General features: G+C 43.1%; 1 protein-coding gene across 2 annotated transcripts; it reads right to left on the bottom strand.

The window, feature by feature from the left end:
• Positions 1-1,039: 1,039 nt before the first annotated feature.
• XPNPEP3 (X-prolyl aminopeptidase 3) lies at positions 1,040-20,537 on the bottom strand. 2 transcript variants are annotated; one of them, XM_049822018.1, is made up of 10 exons: positions 20,291-20,529; positions 18,573-18,689; positions 15,628-16,035; positions 13,584-13,786; positions 12,842-12,904; positions 11,346-11,459; positions 8,857-8,942; positions 8,013-8,196; positions 6,393-6,513; positions 1,040-5,585 (listed from the first exon to the last, which is right to left on the bottom strand). In XM_049822018.1, exons 1-10 carry the CDS (start codon positions 20,349-20,351, stop codon positions 5,419-5,421), a joined length of 1,524 nt encoding a protein of 507 aa, XP_049677975.1. In that variant the 5' UTR covers positions 20,352-20,529; the 3' UTR covers positions 1,040-5,418. The 2 variants fall into 2 exon arrangements, with proteins under 2 accessions (XP_049677975.1, XP_049677976.1); XM_049822019.1 differs by lacking the exon at positions 6,393-6,513 and having other exon boundaries at positions 5,444-5,585; positions 20,291-20,537.
• Between the last annotated feature and the right edge of the window lie 61 nt (positions 20,538-20,598).

Genomic DNA, 20,598 nt, shown 5'->3' with positions numbered 1-20,598 from the left:
CTTAAAGCATTGCCTTTCTGAGTAAAAGAGTCACATGAGAAGTTACCTGACATCTGCTAACTATTTCCTGGGACAAGAGTCAGACTGCTTAATCTTAACTTGGGTCAGTGGCCAATCCCATTTTGCATTAATCTCTCAAAAGGAGATAGAGGCAGAAGCCTTGTTCTGCCTAGGAATAAAAAGAAGCTGAGCCTCCCTCCTCCTCACACAATATTGTTCCTATTGGCCCAATTTACTGACAAAAAAAATCCCGCAGTGAGCCTATTTCCCTGGAAAGAATTGCATTTCAACCAGTTTTTGCTGGACTGCCAACTTCTAGTTGATCACTGAACGACAAGCTGAGTGTTCCCACCTTCTGCTGCCATGATATTCTGCCCAAATCATGAAAAAAAGAAATTCCTTTAAAAAGCCACAGGCTCTTCATGGTCTTGAGAAAACCAACACAGAGCTTCAACCGCTGTCAGTTCTGGCCCACCACAGCATGTCTGAGACCAGCATTCCCAAGAAGCTTCCAAACCAAGACTGCACATTGCTCCTGCAGTGCTACTTGTTTCCCCATCATCCAAGGAGAAGGAACATACTGAATCCTACGGTAGCCATTCTTACTCGTGGGTCTACAACCAGCTTTCTTGTTAAATTTTTCTTGGCTCAAAGATCTAGTCATCAGGCTTACCCAGACAGGAATTATTTTTTTCTTTACCATTGTTAATGGATAACTCTGTCATGGTAGTTAAAAAGGCATACGTGGTATGAGTCAGCAAGAGAAGGTAATGCACATGGAGGACCTGCCAATTCTTCCCTTTCTGCCCGTCTTCTGAAGAGTCTGGTTTTGGTTAGCCAAATATCAGGTGGTGCTTCAGAGAAACAACCGGGTGGGCTGAGGCACAACTTGTCCCAGCACATAGGAGTTCATTGCTCCGCTTGCTGCTGGCGAGGAAGGCTCAGAGCTGGCAGCCCGTTAAGACAGCAAGACAAACTGCAAGAAGGTGAAAGGAGCTGAGGGGGGAAATTGAGCGCCATTGAGCCCACCGTGCCTCACTATCCATTTTGATTATAAATTCTGCTTTAAAATGTAAGTTATTGTTACACCTCTGAAATATAATAAATTGTGTAAGTCAGATCCACTCCTAGAGCCAGCATTTTGAAAGTGTCCAAATGATGATTTTTAATCAAGTAGAGGCTGAGCGTGCATGTAGGGAGCACATATAACAGCGATGCTGTAATGATCTCAGAAAATTATAAACTTAAATGCAGTTTAGGTCTGCATACTAATGAAGAGATGCCTATATAGGGTCCTAGACAACTCAGTTTAAAAGAAATCAAAAAATGTCAATTTATTGCAGTGCAGAGTTTCGTTATCCAATTACACAAAGTATTAAGCATCTCATCATCATTAAGGCATTTTTGTCATTTATCTCATATAGATTTTTTTCTAAGTTTAACCCTAACTCTTTTTGCTTTATGGTAATTCTCCTGGGAGTAATTACTAAATTTCCATAGCAGCAATTTGGGTAGTATAAGAGCACGTAAACTCAGCCTTGCTCCCTCCATCATAATGAAGATTTTGCCTAGAAATGTACTTTTTCCCCTTCACATTATTTAAAATATGACACATGATCAATAACATGAAACTGCAGAAAACTTTCTCATATGATAGTTCTATTGATTTTTAAAGGAAATAATTAAACTAACTGTTAAGACCAAGTTCATCAATACAATCCAACTCCTCTGTTCCCCCATCCTGAACAGGACAAATCAATCAGGGTCTCCTGGTTAGCATAACCAGTTTCCTAGAGCTATTGCACCACTCTGACAACATACTGAATAGCCATTTCATACCCTGTTCTTCCCTCCTTGCTCTCACATCCACCTGCACGCATCCCCACAGCTCCAAATGACACCCTTCTGAATCTTCTCTATTGCACTGTACATTCCCACATTCCCAAAACCCTCCATCTCCATTCTCTTCTACGTGCTCCCTCAGTTTGCGTCTTCCTACGGCATCAGGTTCTTTTGCAAAATAACAAACGCAATTTTAGGAAAGACATACTGTATTTTTCACAGATAACAGAGATAGAATGCCAAATTGTGTTAAATGCCAAATTTCTTTCCACTTTGATGACAGAAGCATATCTGCAAATTAGCACCTCTGCTCAGACTGTACTTTAACAACAGGACTCTCCTACCAACTAGTTCTCTGCAAGGCAAAGCAGGCCCCTGGTAGAAGGTGAAATGGGAAAGCCAAGAAAAGCCTCCTGGGCTTCCTCTGAAAGCAAAGCAACTTCTCCACAGGAACGGGCAGCTCTCATTTGAAAATTTTCTCTCATACTCTGATGCCCTTAAGACCTGTGCCATCGTTGGAATGAAATCTCTCCCCAAGTTAACTTGCATATACCTCAATTTCTCTTTCACTTCCAGTCATCCCACCCGATGCCTTCATCAGGCAGCTGGCAACTTGCGCAGCCACCGAGAGCTGCTCCTGCACCCAAGTGGTTGGAGTGAGGAACCTCCTCCGTGGCAGAGACAGACCGTAAATCTGGCAGGATGGGACTGGTGACTGGGGAGGTAAGCCACGGGAATGTGCAGCCAGAGACGGGATTCTTTAGAGTTTCTCAACGAAGGTCATGTAAAATCTTCATGGATTTGGTTGTATTCAAGGGACATTGCAGCATGTGTGTAGGTCCCAGATGATACTTGACTATCCACCTCTGCAACAAGCCAGAAAAGGCCTTCAAAAATTTAGGTTGATAAGACTCAAATTTAATACATTCTGCAAAATGCACTTTTCTTTACATGGAACAACAGATTCCAAACATTAGCAGCAGTTTATGCTGAAGAAACAGTGGAACACTGTGGAAGAATTACAGCATATGGAGCAATGCACAGCCTAAATCAGACACACTTAGCATGGTGGACCACAGCAGCCCTAACAGATCCATTGCTCCCCGCTCAGCAGAGTCACAAGCACTTCTTCACTGACAGAAACATTCATCCGCAACATTCTTAAGATCTATTGGTGTTTGCAAGTTGCAGGATTTTCCTGAGAGGAGGAGGAATTAGTGTGTGCCTACATTTGGCAATGTTATTTCAAGTCCAAGATAGGTTACAGGTAATTCATAAATGTCCCTGAAAAATAATGCTCTTTCTGGAGGTGCTTATATCTATTCAACAGCCATGCAACTCGATGGCCCAAGAAATTACTTTCTACAAATTGTTTTATTTTAAAAATAAGTTTTTTATATGTATTTCAAAAGCTTATTTACACTAAGTACAATCATTAACTCCATTAGGTACATGGGCAGATGTGCAGATCAGCACACACATGTAGCTCTCGGGTTAATGTTATTTTAGGCTGCTTACATAGTTCCAAAATCTAAGATTTGTCCCAGTTGACATGGCTCTAACAGGTGTAATTGGAACAACACATGTGTTACAGATCAGAACACCAAAAGTATTCATCAGTTCTTTGTCCACACGTAAAAGGCCTTCCTTCTAACAATTCAACTGTAACACATGATTATCTAAGAAAGGCTCCCATTAGAGATGAACAGATTCTCTTAAACAGGTGAAACTCGATACACTAAACTCTGTAAAAGGATTTACTTTTTGTCATGTTTAGACAATAAAATTATGGCATGTCTCGGCTGCCTTTCAAGTGCCAAATTCAAACCCCAGTGCATGCACCCAGCTCCCATTAAAAGCAATGAGAGATGCAAGACACTGCACATTTAGCCTTCACTAAGTGAAATGAAACACAGAAAAGAAAAAAAAAAAAAAGGAAGGGGGAAAAAAAAAGCAGATTTTGCTAAAGGTTACACAGCAACAGAGCCAGAGGTTCAACTCAGGAAGCCTGACCTCCTCCCCCACATGATTCTGACTACGTCCACTGGGGGGAATTAGGGCAAACCAGGGAAGAGGCAGTGATATCGATTAGAAAGCAAAATGGATTAGGAAGCAGTGACGTTATAGTGGGTCAAAAATAGACAATATAGGAAGAGAACAGAAGAGAACAAGAAAGAAAATTGAGAATAACAGTTGAAAAATACTGAAAGCTACCATCAGAAAGGATGTAAGATGATGTGATGCAACAGCAAGCATAAATAAAAGGAGATGAAATGATGAGAGGCACTTTTCAGACACATTAAATAGCTGATTGTCAAAATATTTCCAGTAAACACAGATGCCACGTTTGCCTCTAGTAGGTGTTTTTACTACTGCATACAATGGCCTGGGGGGTAGGCTGATGTTGAGCGAAGACAACTCTTCTCTCTACTCCTCATCCCTCCTAGCCCCCAATCACATTTGCAGCTGCCTCAAAAATACTATCACAGAGCATTAGTTACTGACTGCACTTGGCAAAACCCAAAAGGCAGCTGTGATAGTGCCCTCACAGTTTTGAAAAGGATAATTACTTTAAATTTCGTATAAAAGCTGTATAATGACTTGAGACTCGCCACATGGCAGACTTCAAAAATACACTGCTGAAGTTGCTGGCACTTACAGCATAAACCAGAAAGGTGCTGTGACTGTCCCAGAAGCAGGACACCTCACATCTAGGTGACAACCAGCAGTGGAGTCCAGCACAGCCAACACAGCCCTGCTTCCCAGGGTAGAAGTGGGCTCAGAACTGGAATGGACATTTGGGACAAAAAGAAGGGAATGTGGAAGACGGCAAGAATGGGTGTGTTCAACCTCCTGAGCCCTAACTGTCCTTTCTGAAATTACCATACATTCAAGTAAGCTGAAAGACCAGATGAGATGATTTTCCCTGCTGCTGGCCTATTTTGCATAGGTCTGAACAAGGCCCAAACACATCCTTATCCTTAAAATACTAAAAGCGTTCTCCACAGGCTTCAGTTATAACTACCTCCCAACCAAACCCATCTTCCTGACTACCAAAACCCCTCCTTCCAGGGCTCTGTAAAAATCAAAGCTGTCTGACACACTTTTATTCCCCCAAAACAGCATTTACAGAGCTTCATTCCTCAAAATTTGACTGTTGTGAAACTACTGCTAAAGGGGAAAAAATGGGACCTTGGTCTTAGCAGTTGTACCTATGCATCTGGAGAGGGACCAGGCAGAAGCCCTGCTGGTGGCCCTGACAAAATTCATCCCTCCAAGGGCACCACGACAGATGGATCCACACAGCAGATGGATGAATCCACCCCCATGTCCTACAACAGCTCAACACCAGCACTAATCAAATCAGAAGGAAAATGCACACAGAAAAGGTTACTTTGCTTTTTCATTCCTCAGTACCCAAGACTTTTGCATTCCACTTCCCAGCCCCAGTCTTGGAAACAGCCATCAATTGTCCACACCCTCCATCACTTGACAACTACAGCCAGCTACAGGGATCGCATGCATCACTGGAGGGCTGCGTCTCCCGAGGAGGATGCAAGAGGCAGAGAAGGGGCATCATGAGCTGCGGCCACAGATCTGCTCGATGTGGTAGATCTCCTTGGGACAGTCAGCAGACAAGATGAGAGGCGCATCCTCTGTTATCACAACATCATCCTCAATGCGCACACCAATGCCACGAAACCTCTCTGGCGCACTCACATCGTCCTCAGGGATATAAATGCCTGAAAGAAGGAAGGGAATTAAAACATACAACAGTCCAGAACAACACATTTCCCTTACTGCACCACCGTGAGAGCAGGGTTGGATTTTTAGCAATAACATGAGTTTGATCCCGAAATTTTTTAACAAGGAAAGCTACTCTTTCCCCTCACCCATGGCAGCTGGTGGGCTAAGAAAGGAAAGTGTCCCTTAGTGCCTAAAGACACTAGCATGTTAATAAAAACCTCCACAATTACAGCTGGCCTTTCTGCACTTCTTGCTCTCCATGCTATGTTCACAATGATGATTTTAACAATGTTCTGAATAGAGAGAGAAGAGCCAAGCATTAAGTATCAGTTTCCAGCTGATACTCCAAATCCAGTGACAAGCAGAAAGAAAGATTCATGGTGAAATGCCTAATTTGCAAAGCTGTGAATGCCTGTAATTGCAGACTGCAATGCTTGAGACTTACACTACCAGTGACTGGTAGTAGTTTAGTCACAGTAACACAAAACACAGCACAAGTGAATTTAGCCTGCTTCTCTGCACTGCAATTGACCTGCACTGCTGTGGGTCAAACAGCAGCAGTCTGAGGTCTATAACACTCTGCCTTCTGCTGCACAGATATTTTTTGAGAGTTTACTCCCATAATTTGTTACCTTGGCTGTGCTTGGGCGGGAAATAAGGTTTTCTAATACTGCAATCATTTTCAATTTCACCAGAAAGGACCTGAATGCTTCGGTCTGAGGGATCAACTAACTACTCAAAGCAATACTGTTATCCTCAGTGTTGGCATGTTTTTGTCCACCACTGACTGCATCACTTTTTACCTGGTTCAATGGTTATCACCATGCCTGGCTGGAGTGGGAGAGATCGGGATACATCTGGGGTATCATGAACATCCATGCCCAAGTAATGGCCCACATGATGTGGGCAGTACTTTCGAACAGCCTAGCAGAAAACAAAACAAGTGTCACGGAGGCAGTTAAACACAGCTTAACCTGTTCTAATACAAAACATGGGGAGAACAGTTATGTGCTTAACTACCAACCTTACTGCCACGACTAGGTCACCAGGGGCTGCCTTCCACTTACCAGAACTGGATGGCCCTCAAAACCCACCAGTACCATGTGCCTGTTATGAGCATATTGCCCACTGCCTTTCCACCTCACTGAAAAGAACAGCCCAAGCCCATCACCACCTCAGCATGTCAGGCAAGACTTCAGTTTTCAGCTCACTGAGCTTTGCTACCCTAACCCTTTCCATCTCTTACACATCCAAGCCCTGCATTGCTCCCATCAGCAGACCCAGACAACCAGCAGCAGCTGACACAGCTGCTACGTGATGTGGCAAAGACAACTCCTATGCACAACAGAGCAAACGCTGTGCTGATTTCACTCAGTAGCTACAGCAGGATTCTAATCCACCTCTACAGGTCACAGACACTGCCTCACCCACACCCCCTCCTAATCACCCTCCCTCCAGAGAGGAGCTCCCTGACAGCAGGCAGCAAAGAGCTAATTCTTCCTCTGCCCCATGCTCCTCACATTCACTGGGGAGTGAGCTGCTGACGCTGCTCTCGTCTGGCTGTGCTGCCGCCTGCCGAGAGAAACCGGCATGATAGCCTCCATTCTCAGGCAAGAACTTGTGCTGTTGTTGCACTGACGCTATAGGACAATTAAACCTGGCAGAAATCTGTCCTGCTGCCAAAGAGGTAGTTCCCTCCCTTGGTTCCACCATCTTTCTTGTATTGGCATCAGCAATCATGCAGGTTTGCAGTGAGTGGGACCGGATAAACTTCTCTAACTGCAAACCAATCCTATTTGATCTGCAGGTTCAGCTCTAAGGCAGACCAGTTTCCTGGTCTTATTCACCAGGTAGCTCTGTGAATCCCAATACTGACACAAAATGGTGCAGAAGAGGCAGCAGGTGGAATGACTGAGAAGAATGGGCTGCACGTTTTGGTGGCACTGCAGATTTATGCTATGTTAAACAGATCAGAAAACTATGACTAATTGCCAGCAGCCAGCCCTGGACCCAGAATTTTGTGTTAGTGCCACTGTCTCTATAAGGTCCCTTCAGACTGTCTGTACTCTAAAGGTGCATCTACACTAACAAGTAGCGCAGACCAATGGCAATGGATCTGCAGAGTGTAATAGCAAGTGCCGAGGAACAAATGTTCACACTGTGCGTGTAAGACTGGGGGGTTACTTCAGACGAAATCGCGTGCTGAATGGTTAAACGCATCTTCAAGTTCAGCCTTATCTGAGAAAAATCAGGTCCTGGGCTGAGACCAGCCCACAACAGGAATTAAAGCACAGTGTGTGGTGACAATTAGAAGATACATCTCAAAAGCACATTCCTGAGCCAAACTAAAGCCACTAACATAATCCAAGGAGAAAACAGTCAAGCCTAGTAGAGGGAAGCTGTAGTAAAAAAACTTCAGGTACCTTGAAGAAGTGGCTCTCAGTGATGCTGTTCTTCAGGATCCCCAACTCTTTCAGTTTCTGTCCAATAAGGCTCAGCATGAGGCTGTAGATATTTTCTAGGCTCATGCCTGGGGAGCAGAGGCTCAGGCAGGACTTCTGGATATCCAGGACAGCCTGGTATAGTTCTGCTTGGGGTTTGGTGAACCTGAAAACCATTGAGAAAAAGAACAAAGGACATTTCTCACAATTTAACCTCTCCTCAGAACCTATTTTGGGGATAGATTCAGTTCTATGTTGGAGAAGGGAAAGTCAGAAAGGAATGCAACTGGCTCCTTACATGAAATGCCAGACAAGGCATCACTGCAAAATGCCCTTCAATGCACTGGGTAGAGGCAGGGTTTCTCAGCTGACAACCTAACCCCAAAGCAAAGCAAGGCAAAGCTACCGCAGGAGAAAGAACGCACTTGAGCCAAAACATCCAGGAATCAAACACACAACCACAGGGACATCACACCAGCAAATTCACAACTGACAGAGCCATGTACAGGTCAACTAAACTCCTGTTTTCTTACATACAACCAGAGTCAGCCACAGCTGAATGCACAAAAGCCCTCTCTGCACTTTAAGCATGCTGTAATAGCTGAAAATAGCAGTAATCACACATATTCATCCAGTAATTAATGAGGCAGTGGGGAATACAGCTTCTCATGCTGAAAGATTAGTTTATATAATTTGATTACTCTGAAGAACCACAGAATGGGACACATTAAAACTACTCACACAGAGATTAAACACACATACACTCAATCCATCAATTATCTAAGAGCTTCTCAGAGTTCTTCAAAACAGCCTTATCGCAGCATACCTTCCATTGACAGGCCAGGTGCGTGTGATGTCACTTACATAGCAGGAAAACTCACATCCACCATCTAGCAAGACCAGTTCACCATCCTGGAGAATAACAGGAAAAAATGCCCTGTAGGTCAGTCCAGCTATTAACTGAATTGATTTTTCTGTCTGAGAGTGGGAGAGGAGATTATGTCTTTATTTTTGCAAAGCAGCTGCAGAGATGTGAGTTCCTTTTGCAGAACAACACCCCAGGTGCTGCTGTTTATAAATAGGCTATTCCAGCTGGATTGTTTCACTGCAAGGTAGTCTCTGACTGTTATGCTTATCTTCAGCCTGAACTCTTAACATGCTGATTTTCAAACACTTTGGAGTAAAAACATATTTTCCTTGAACTATTCTGTGCTCTGAGACACCAGTCCCATTCACACCTGGATCGCTTACTCCAGCAGATTACACCAGTGACTCCTTTCACTAGAAGTTCTCTGCTAGTGACTGAGACAGAAGGGTTTTGCAACAAAAACATAGATTTCTGAGCTACCCACAAGACCACTAACAGCTAAAGATTTAGCCTTGTCACAAGGTAGGAGGACCCAGCAAAATCATTTCTCTGACAGTGTATCATTACTGTAAATGCACTATTGAACAGCTTGTACTATCTTCCCTGTTCTCTTCCGGGTCTTCCTTGACTGCTCTAAGACATACTTCTGAATCTATCTGGTGATGGAAGAAAAAACTTTTGGAGATGTGAACCTCCAATTAGCTTCAGCAAAACTGTTTCATATCAGTTAAATCACTGACCACACATCTTCCAAAAACCCCGACAAAAAAAGACAAAGGGCCAGGAACAAAACCACTGCCGTGCTTTTCCTCCTTAAAGAGGCTAACAACAAACAGAGCAGTGAGATCTGTAAAAAGTTTGGATTAAATTCTCTTACACCACATGTAATCCAAGGCCTTTTACAGATATTCACTCCACAGATCCGTGACTGTGCCAGCAGCCATGATGTGGCATGACAAAGAATAATTCTAGCACTTTAAGGGAAAAAAGAAGCAGAATTTCACTGCTAGCACTACTTCCAGTGCTAGCTACTATCATTGTGTACAGTTAAGTGCCACAAACACTTACACAGCAGATAAACTCAGACCTCACTATACCACTGAATAGACAGGCCATTAACTATCTATTTAAATTGTATTTTTAGCTTCTTCAGAATAGCTGATTCAATTCTTTAAGTAAAATATGAAATTATAGCACCTGCCCTCTTCCAAGCAATTAAACAAGCTAAGTAGCAATTTATTGACTAAGGGAATTCTGCCTGTGGTTTGTTGCCCAGTAAGTGCCTTATGTCGTGCATCGTGTCCTCTTTCTTTAAAGCTGAGACCACCAAGTGGTGGACTGAATGAAGTCCACATGTGACCATAAGCAGCCTTCAGATACCTTTCAAATTAGACACTCTGTTAGCCTATTTGGCAACAAGATCTGTAGGAAGTAGCACACAAAGGAAAAGAAAGAGTCAAGTTTATGAGTTTAACCTCCTACTTAAGAGTTTTGAAAAAAACAAGTGACAGTCATTTAACTGAACAACTTTATCAGAAGCAACTGGAATTACATGAGCACGCCTGACCTTAGATGACAGTACAACAAAGGAGGCTTCTTTCTGCCAAAAGCAGCCTGTCATATCTTTTGTATGTCTGTCTCTGCAGATCATTTCAAGGTCTGCTAGCATGCCAGCTTCAAGAACAAACAATGCTAGTGGAAAAGTTTCTTCCTGCATTAAGACAGAGAAAAAATATGCTCCTCTGAAAAGTGAATCATGAGTAGAGCAGTGGGGGAATAACTGCTCCTTAAAATACTCATCTGAATCTAAAGGTGTATTGTCACAAAAGCTGGAGCGGGTTCGATTCAATAATGTGGATCTTCAAAATAGGACATTCATTTACCTACAGCCATCTAATCCACCTCTCAACATTTAACGCTGATCCTTTCCCTCCTTGTTCCCCTTCCCTGCTTTGCTAGCCTACACAGAATCCGAAATGCTTTTCAGCCTCCTCGCCAGAGGAGGAATGCACTATTGCACCTTATGTTGCAAAGCAAGGCCAAGCAATGCAAGTGACAGTAGAAGACCTCCCCAGAGCCTTCACTCTGCCTGCTGCAGTGGTCCCTCTCTTTTGTGAGGTTAGCAATCCACCCAGCACTGCACACTGCTGAACACGGTGTGGGAGCAGATATGCTTGCTAAATGAAGTTATTTCCAAGCTTGTTTGCAAGTCCTTCCACTGTTCAGAAAATACTGCAGACAGGAGAGAAAGAGACTAGATGGAGTGAAGTTAACCTGTCACTGACAGTAAAACTAACCAGGGCAGGATTCCTTTCCCCTGCTCACTTGAAAATATGTATTTAAGTGTTTTGATCTGTTCAGTCAAAACAGAGAGCAGCTACAGGGCACATATGGGTACAGTGTGTCACGGCGCTGCACTGTAAGTTACTGGACATCGTATCGTTTACCTTGATGAGCTGATTGTTCTTCACATAGTGCAAAGTGTTTGATCTATTGCCACCAGCAACAACAGGAGGGTAGGCCAAGATGTCAGCACCACGAGCCCGGCACTCAAATTCAAACTGGAATACCAATTCAGAAAGGAGGAGGCTGTTAGCACTGATTCAGGTGATTAACTGCCCTGGGGCTATTATAATTCATGTCCTGCAACTGTTTTCTTAATTTGTACAAAGTGAAACTGGAAAGTGAGCTCACTAAATGAAAGCAGCCTTGAAGGTTTTTCCAAGAACACTGGAGGAAAAAAAGATACAGAACTACCCACTTTTCAAGATAGCGTTTTAAGTCTGCATCTGGTCTCAGGGAAGCTCATTCTGGTGCAAGCTGTTCAATACTGTATCAAACATTCATTACATTGTCATAAATCACCATAAAGGTGAGGATTTGTTCTTTTATAAAGTAATGCTTTTAGTTGCCATACAACTTTGCAAATTTTCAAAGATCCTAAATGTCAGCATGACAACAGTTGTGTTTTGCTGTTGTCTTTTAAAATTACAAAGTACCAGCATATTTACAGCAGTATCTATTTTCATGACTCTGTTGAACTAAGAAGGTTTGAAAGCATGGACTACCTTGATGTCCGAGGGGACAAAAAAAAGGCACCATAAGCCTCAAGATCTTTATCTTTCTTGAGTGACGAAGCTGATGAAAGCATGGAAATGAATAAACTTACATCTGTGAAGATCCTCTATATCCTCAATATATTAACAACCTGTCTTTTCTATAATTACCAAAACCACATGGGACAGAACACTCCAGGATGCCTACGTGTAGTAAAGTAGGTTTTACAATCCTGATCTGGAGTGAAAAGTTGATCTGTAAAATATACTTTAATTAAAATAATTTTCTCTACAAGTTAGTACCGCTGCTCAGTGCCATGTCAGCACAGGCCCATCTATGTTGTAATACAGGGTCAAATCCTGCTGATGTTTCTCAAACAGACATCTCACTGCAATTCCTTACGAAATTCCTTACCAAATGCAGAGGCCAATTAGTGCTTATTTTGTAACTGAGATGTGTCTACACTGCTTCAAGATAGCTGTGGTAATCTGATATAGTAAGAGGCTACAGTCAAGAGAAGCAGGCTTTACAAATAGCTGTTATAACTACTTAAATTCTGTACAATAAAACTGTATTATTGAATAAGATAATAACTATATCTCTGATGGTTTAGCAGGTTTTGTATTTAAATACAATAGAAAAAGACATCAATAGCAGATAAACTTAAGACAACCACTACATTCCCTCAATAAGGGTACAGGAAGTACAGCTGAGGAATTCCTCACACTGACTTTTCTGCACGTCCTAGGAACCACAAGAACTGGCTGAAGGAGGAATGTGCTACAGCAGGAAGCCTACATTATAGAGAGATCTGACATTTCTAGTTTCGTGGAAGGATAACCAACATCCAGACCTTCTATCTCACCTCCACCCACAAAGTACTCACCTTTGCATACAGAAAGGCTTCATCCACTGGGGATTTGCTGGCAAACATTGTCTCTATGAAAGCCTATGAAAAAGAAGGGCCTTTCAGTTAGCAAAGGAGCCTGAACTTGAAAGAAGTTCTTTTTTTCACTTGCTGTCTTTTGAGGAAGGCCTAAAATCAGCTGCCCCAGAACACAGGAACCAGAGGTAGCTTTTCCTTCAGAGAAGGACAAGCTGTGCCTCTCTTTTCTACTTGGCTCTCTATTTTAATAATATTTACAAAAACATAATTGCATTTGAAGTCATCTGTCAGATTAGTTTAAAATTGGCCAATGAGTTCAAAAGGTATTTGAGGGAGAAGGGGGAAAATGGAGACATACACAGGCAACGTGTTCACAAAAATCCTGTTTTCTCAAAAACAACAGGATAAATGGGGAAGAGAATGGCATGGGGAAGGCTGAGAAAAGAGTGAAGAGGCTACCCCTGTTCCTGAATAGGTATTGATTTTAAACAAAGTTTAACATCTGCTGGCTTGTCTTTGCTCAAGGTACACTAATTGAGAGAAGCTGGTAGTCCAAGCAGTCTTCCTGTTTCTCCTTGTCAAGTGGAGGGAGCCGAGCCCAGCCAACAGTTGAGACACAGCAGTTCAGTAGCAGATTAGACCAAAGCCATCCTTCCAACACATGTCACCCCATCAACAGCCCTCTCCCCTTTCTTCTTTAAAGGAATGCACTGGTTCATCTAGAGAGCGCACGAACCCATACCTCTGCTGTCACCCGTCCAGCTATCTTCATCCTTTCAATCTCTGCAGGAGATTTGATCAGCCGAAGGTTTTGCACGAGATGTCGGATGCCCTGGATGTGGTTTTTGTTCCAAGCTTTTATCTCAGCCAGGGACTGCATGTAGTCAGAGTGCAGCTCCGTATGCACTGGTTTCGTCAAGTCATACCAAACAATGTTTGACTCACCTAGAATACAAAACAAAAGCTGACACAGATGAAAATAAATGTAGAAATGTCCTCCCCATACTGAACAAACTCACTCCTCCTAAACTAGACCTGTTGCTATATTTGAGAAATTAATTTCCTCTGAATCTGTATTTACAGACCATATAGACACTTTCACTGTCACAGGATACTAGTAGTCTCTTCAAAATCTGGAAGATTACCAATTCACAGCATGTAGATTTGACAAATCCCCACTTCTATGCCAATATTAGGTTTTACGATCATCACTGAAAATATGTACCTTGCACAGATCCATTCACAGTTTGCATATCAAAGTTGCACTTGTGTAAGCTAAGTAGTCATTGCACTGCAGTCGTGCATGTTCTGAATCATTCTCTCATTTAGCCTGTCCCCCCAATGCTGTAAGGCAATTTACCTCTTACCCATCGCATGGAATCAGGGTCATTATCATCTACGCTTCAGAACATCTTTGGGGAACAACTGCTTATTTCAGCCATTCAGAGAAGATGACTTACTGAGGACAAACTTATTTACCCATGTGGAAATTTATTTAGAACATCAGAGTTAGCACCCACATTCTCCCCACAGGAGGATTTTAAATGGGAATGAGTAGAAAAGCCATGCTGAGTCACAGCTAAGGTCCACCTAGGCCCTCCTCCTTTGGTGGCAGTAGCCATTAGCAGGTGCTAACAAAAAGTCTCTAAGAAACTGGGCATTTATGAAAGAGTATATTCCTTAGCACATCCTCCCCACTTCCGGTTTCTTCATTTCAAGGCTGCATCTTTGTAACACTGATTAACTGCTTTTCATGGATCTCTGCCCCACAGAACTAAAAACTTTTGAATCCATTTATACTTTTGACATTCCGAACCTTCCATGAATGATCTACAATTTAAAACTTAAAAGGTGTCAAAACCTGCCATGTGATCATTTCATTCAGTGTTCCCTTTGTTTGTAAATTATGAAAAATAGCAACTAATCATTCCTACTCATCGTCTCTATACTTTCTATAATCATGCACATCTCTCATACCTTACCTTCTGTTTTCTGCTGTTCAAACCGAGCAGGTTTGTCCAGCATGTATCTCACACACACTCCATGCTTTTAACCATTCTTGTTGCCCTTTCTGTGACTTCTCTACTTCCAATATATCCTTTTTTGAAACAAAATAACTAGAATCCAAGATGTGATTTAAGACTCCAGAATTCACTCTATTTATTTGTGTAATCCCCCAAACGCTTGCCTTTTTTATACTGTCGGAAGCCTCCAGCTTCATTTTATAATGCCTTTAAGTTCACTCCGGATTATAAGTATTGAGGCTACCTGGTGATGTTAGATGCAGAACACCATGTCTAAAGGACAGCAATTTTCGTATTTCAAGAGTAAGTCAACATCTATCTAAAAAAGGTGAGTGGACTAACAACCTCCCTGTGTGGATCACTTTCCAAGTCTATTATGAATAAAATACCTTTAAGTTTCCTATGCTTCGTCTGGTTCTGGTTCTGTCAGCAAAAAGGTATGACTAAAACGGTAACATGGTTTGTGATGCTCTCTTGTTTATCCGGTTCCTCACATTTTACAGATGTGCACACTGGCGTTCACATGGGCACACAAGAAATTCAGAGAAGAGGAAAAACTATTATTTTCAAAACTACTTTTCCACTGGTGACCCTCAAGAAGCTAACAAGAACTCCCAACTGTCTTTGTCACACTGTCATAGACCCCGCACCTCCCCAAGTTCATGATAGTCTTGAGTTGATGTCACAGACCACCTTCCAAACCCGTACCATTCAGACCCTGCAAATCACATCTCATCCCATTCCCCCTCCATTTTTTGTTACCTTTCAGCTTGGCCACCAAATGCCTGAACTCCTCGATGGTGTAAGCTTCGTCTACTCCTGTGAGAGCGATTGCCCCATCTGTGCCTGATCTGGGCCCATCCCACAGCTCCCGGCTTGGATCTCTCCGGGGTACAAAAAGTATGGATCTGTGGGAAGGCAGCGCTTTGCCAGGAATGCTCTGCAGCACCAGGATGCTGTCGGGCTCCTGGAACCCACAGAGGTAGAGGAAGTTAGTGTCCTGGTGGAAAATGTAGGGGATGTCATTGCTCATGTAGTACGTGGGGTTGGATAGCAGAATCACTGTGTGGTCCAATCCATCCCAGCCATGCGCTTCTTTCTGGATCAGTGCCATCAGTTTGTGTCGGCGAAGAGCGTATTCCACCTGTGACAATCCTGGGGTTACCTCTCCTATGAATACAAAACAAGTCAGATCAAGAAATTCAATATCAGTCATGATATTTTACTAGTTGCATGCCTGATTCCTGCCTACTCTCTGATGCCTTTCATATGCATGGCTTCGTTGTGGTCCCTCATTAGCCTTACCATTGCGCTCTCATGCATCTCTTCAGCTTCCATCCCTACAGCACATCCTCACATCCTCACTCAGTCTGCTCCTCCATCATGCAAAGACAGAAATTTATTTTAACAAATCTGATTTTCTCTTATGTATTTCTGTGCAAAAGCAGAAATCACAAAACCTGGTAGATTTAGACAAACACCCAAAACAGATGGATGTTTTTGGAAAGACATATAAAAACAGGGGAAGGGGCAAGGCAAACTGGACTTTGACTGCTGAAAACCGATGGGGTTTATAGCACCTGGACATTGAACAGAAGATTACCTCCTGAGGTTGAGCATTAATTTCCTCAGATAAAGCTAGAATGTCTATTCAAATACACACTAAGTCAACTTATAAAGTAACTAGTTCTAAACCATAAGGGGCAGATTGAGTGTTACAGATACTGGGAGATCAGGCAGAAACACAGAGGTTGCAGAGTCTAACCAGTCACAAGATTCCAGGCAGAAATAAACCACGAACTGCAAGCTGGAGCCAGGCCACGATTAAGAGAAAGAATCTCCTCCAGGGCAGATGTAGCTTTTCTCAATAATTAACAATTCAGATTTTTCCAGAGCTAAATACTATATTCCCAATGACTCTAACTAAACAAATGCTCTCTTAGATGGAAGTGTTTTAAACTGCTCCAGTCACGAAGGATACGAAGTACAACGATCAAGATACTCAACAAAATCAGACTGAGGTTGGAGGAACAGCCAACAACAGCTCAAGTAAGTATTTTTAAAAATGTGAGACTCTTTAACTATGATTTAAATTAATACATAAGCCTTAATCACTACTTTGGCTAATACCCTATTTTAGCATAGATTGCATTTTCATACAGTTAACTTTCTACTTTCATAATCTTTTCTTCCTCTTTAATGTATTAGGCAATGATAATTCTAGAATAAAAATTGAAATTTGGCTTGTACTGTAAGTGGATTCTTGCATGGGTGGGATGAGAGGGGGAATTTCTATCCAGAATGTTTTTCCTTGACAAAAGAGAGTTTAAGAAAATCACATATGTTGTATTTGCATCAAACTTTACACCTTTTCAACACCATACATCCCCAACCCCTATTTGGTGTGAAAGTCTTTTTTTGTAAAGAAAAAACCCAAACCACCAAATTTGTTTTACTCTGTAGATTGAGAAATGACAGAGAACACAGAAACTCTTTAAATGCAATCTGACCCCACATTTCTGCAATATTATACTGCAAATTTCCTATGCTTCGCTGCATTCCAGTCAGCTTTCTAACTACCACAAACAGCCTGGTGAAATTTAGAAACTGCAGTAGGGTGGAACATGGGAATCCCATTTGTCTTCCGATTGCAAGGCCTGGAAATTCTCTTTGCCTTAAAGGCATTTGCTTTTTAAAACAATAATTGCAATAAAACAATGTTCTATTATTTTAAGGAAAACACCACTCCTTTATTAAATGGAAAATTACTATGGGCAGCTAGGATTAATCTCCAGTGTTTCGGCTGTGAGTACTTTTAAAGCGTCAGCCTCATTTACTGTGAGCTGTTAATCAGTGCCCTGAGTAACCTGATCTAATATTGAAGTTAGCTCAGCTTTGAGAAGCGTGTGGACCTAGTAACATCCTGAGGTCCCTTCTGACCTGAATTATTCTACAGTTAAATATATAAGTCCATGGTTACACATTCATCTGTTCTCTCTGTATACCCATCTATGGAAAAGAACACAGAACCAGAATCTGGTTTCCTGGACATAATCTTGAATATATTTTTACTTCAAAGTTTTTAATCATGGTCATCTCATACCTACATGCTCATTTTCATGAATCTCATTAAACTGCAAAACCTCAGCTTCTCTTTCATCACTACCTTCTAACTTTATAGCCACATGTCTATTTTTCTTCTTTTTCTCACAGCTTGAATACTCTTCTGAAGGAGGCATGCTCTTTAGACAAGTGGTGTCCAACACTCAGCAAGTCTCTCCCTGATCTCCTTTTCTGAATGACACCTTTATTTTGTGACCCACAAGACATTAGATATGAAGCATTCTAGCAGTTCAGCTTGCACAAAGGACTCCTCCTTAATATAAAGTGTATTGTATTTGAAGGACAATGAGCTCCCAAGATTCCACTGCCATGAAAGGGCTGCAGTACTGAAGTCAGTGACACCAACCACTCCATGAGAAAAAGGTAAAATGCTAACACGTGAAGCCTGTTTTTGGAATCAGTATCATCTCGGACAAGGAAATTAACTACTAAATATAATTACTGCCTAAAGAAGTTAATCATAAACAGCTAAAATCATGGACACCTGTATGATGCAGTAAATCAATACTCTGTCCTAGACATCTCAGAAAAACAGAGGTAAGAAAGAATAGCAATGATTGGCTCATACAGGGCCTGAACCTAACCTGGTTTGAGAAGGTGTGGGTGTGTGAAGGGGCTGGGCTGGCCCAAATACCGGTTTGGAATCTTCTTCTGCTGGGCAGGCTGGATGGAAAATCTTCGGAGAGCACATGACTTGCAAACTAGAGGAAAAGAAATGCACCATGTCAAGGTAAAAGACCTTTCCAGTTAGCAAACTGCAGAATTATGCTCCAGTCATCTGCCTCTTCGTAGCACTCGCTTCACTTACGTGACATAAATACCCCTCCTTAACTTTTCAATTTGTTGTGCACCGTAATAGTTTATGAAACAATGTGCACACAACTCAACTAACGATCAAATATTCACAAAACAGACTGAAATAAATTAACATATGCTAAACCTGACAATTCAGCACAAAAACCCAGAAAGCTATGTCAGCGTGCACATACTCCAATTTCTACACTTGGTGCTTACCCTCCCTCGCGTCCCTCAAGCACCCCAGGGCTTGAAGCGCAACACCTGTATATCGTCTTTTCTTGACGACATCTTCAAAAATACCACTCATATGGAACAATTACTCAGTTTTCAAGGCCTTTCCAGTTCTTTTTTTACTAATAACACCACAAAGAAGCCATAAAATACCACGGGTTTATGCAGCAATGCAGGGGTTCTTTTCTGTATGAAAGACAGACAAGAGTCCCCGTTTATGTATTTAACTTACTTGAGAGTAGCCTTAGCCCCAAATTGAAAACAGTTCCTCAGAAGCATACAGTTATGTATCCCTCTTCACATCCACGCAGCCAAAGCAGACAAGTTTTAAAGAGAATTACAAGCGTGCATTCGGGAGCTGGGGGTGTGCACGGTAAGACAAAAGCTAAAATTAAATATCATTGTCGTAAACTTTACAAACTTTGCAACTTTTAGTCACAGCCTTTTGCAGCTGACGAATTGCTTGTGCCAAGATACAAACTGGACACATGGAAGGACATGGTAATCTGTTTCCTAACATCCAGCAGCTGATGTTTTGGAAACCGGTTTTCTTTTGTGTCACTTACCATGTGCCTACTACAAAATCAATTCATGCTGCCAGAGCATGGCGCTGGGTTCTTAGAACAAATGACAATCAACTCATCGCTAGTGTAAGCGAGTACAACACAAGCGAACCAGCTGCCTGCCTTTCAGAGCCCAGACTCAGAGACATAGCAGAACATATAGACCGTGGACTTTCTGTGGGAGCCAGTACGACTAGCCACTAATTGAAGATTGCTTATGCATGGCAACTGACAGTCATAACATAAAGCATTCACTACGGGATGACTGCCTGGAGTAACAGTCTGGAAACCCGGACAGTGAAATATATAATTACAGCTTTTTGCGCAGTTTAAAAAGAGAGCGTTGTCACTGTTTCTCTCCGCCTACACAAACAGGTCAGCTTGCAACGAGACAGGAGAACACAACGGGCATTAAATAAAGCAGTATTTTCAAGACAGCAAGGAGCTTTCCACATCGTTGCTTTATTTTTCAAACAACAAGCCCTTCTTCCCTCGGATCCAACCGTGACCGAGGGCTACGACCCCGCCGCCTCAGCCAGCCGCCCGCCCGCGCCCCCTCAGCCGAACGGGACACGCCGCAGCGGCCCCACAGCCCGCCCCGGGCGGTCGGTTACCAGAACCACCCCCCCACCCCACGGGGACCGGGGCAGCCACGCCGCGCCGGTGAGGTGAGGTGAAGGCGTGTGGTGAGGGAAGGGGGAGTCTCTGACCTGAGAAGCCGCGCCAGCCCCTCACCGCCGCCACAAGCCTCCGGGCCGGAAGGCGCGACATGTCCGAGGGACACGGCTAACGCGGGGATCGCCCCCCCCCCCTCACCCCAGACACCCCCCCCACCGTCACTCCTGCACCGGGCCCGGCCCAGCCCGCGCACGGCGGGGCCTTCCGCGGCCGCGGCGCCGGGCGCTGACACCATCAACGAGCGCGGCCGCCCGTCCACTCCCCGCCGCCAATGAGCGGCCCCGCGCCGGCTTAGGCGCCCGCGGAGACCGCCTGTCTCGCCCGTAGGGGAGACGCGAGG

This window comes from Accipiter gentilis, chromosome 18, assembly GCF_929443795.1.
Source record: "Accipiter gentilis chromosome 18, bAccGen1.1, whole genome shotgun sequence".
NCBI classification, from domain to species: domain Eukaryota; kingdom Metazoa; phylum Chordata; class Aves; order Accipitriformes; family Accipitridae; genus Astur; species Astur gentilis.
The sequence above is the reverse complement of the archived record's forward strand: the minus strand, read 5'-3'. Positions and strand labels throughout refer to the sequence as shown.

Coding starts and splice junctions, on each gene's coding strand:
- XPNPEP3 (XM_049822018.1), bottom strand. CDS start 20,351: ATGTCGCGCCTTCCGGCCCGGAGGCTTGTGGCGGCGGTGAGGGGCTGG. Junction 12,905..13,583: donor CTGGACGGGTGACAGCAGAG/GTATGGGTTCGT, acceptor TCTTTTTCATAG/GCTTTCATAGAGACAATGTT. Junction 8,197..8,856: donor ACCTGGCCTGTCAATGGAAG/GTATGCTGCGAT, acceptor AATGGTTTTCAG/GTTCACCAAACCCCAAGCAG.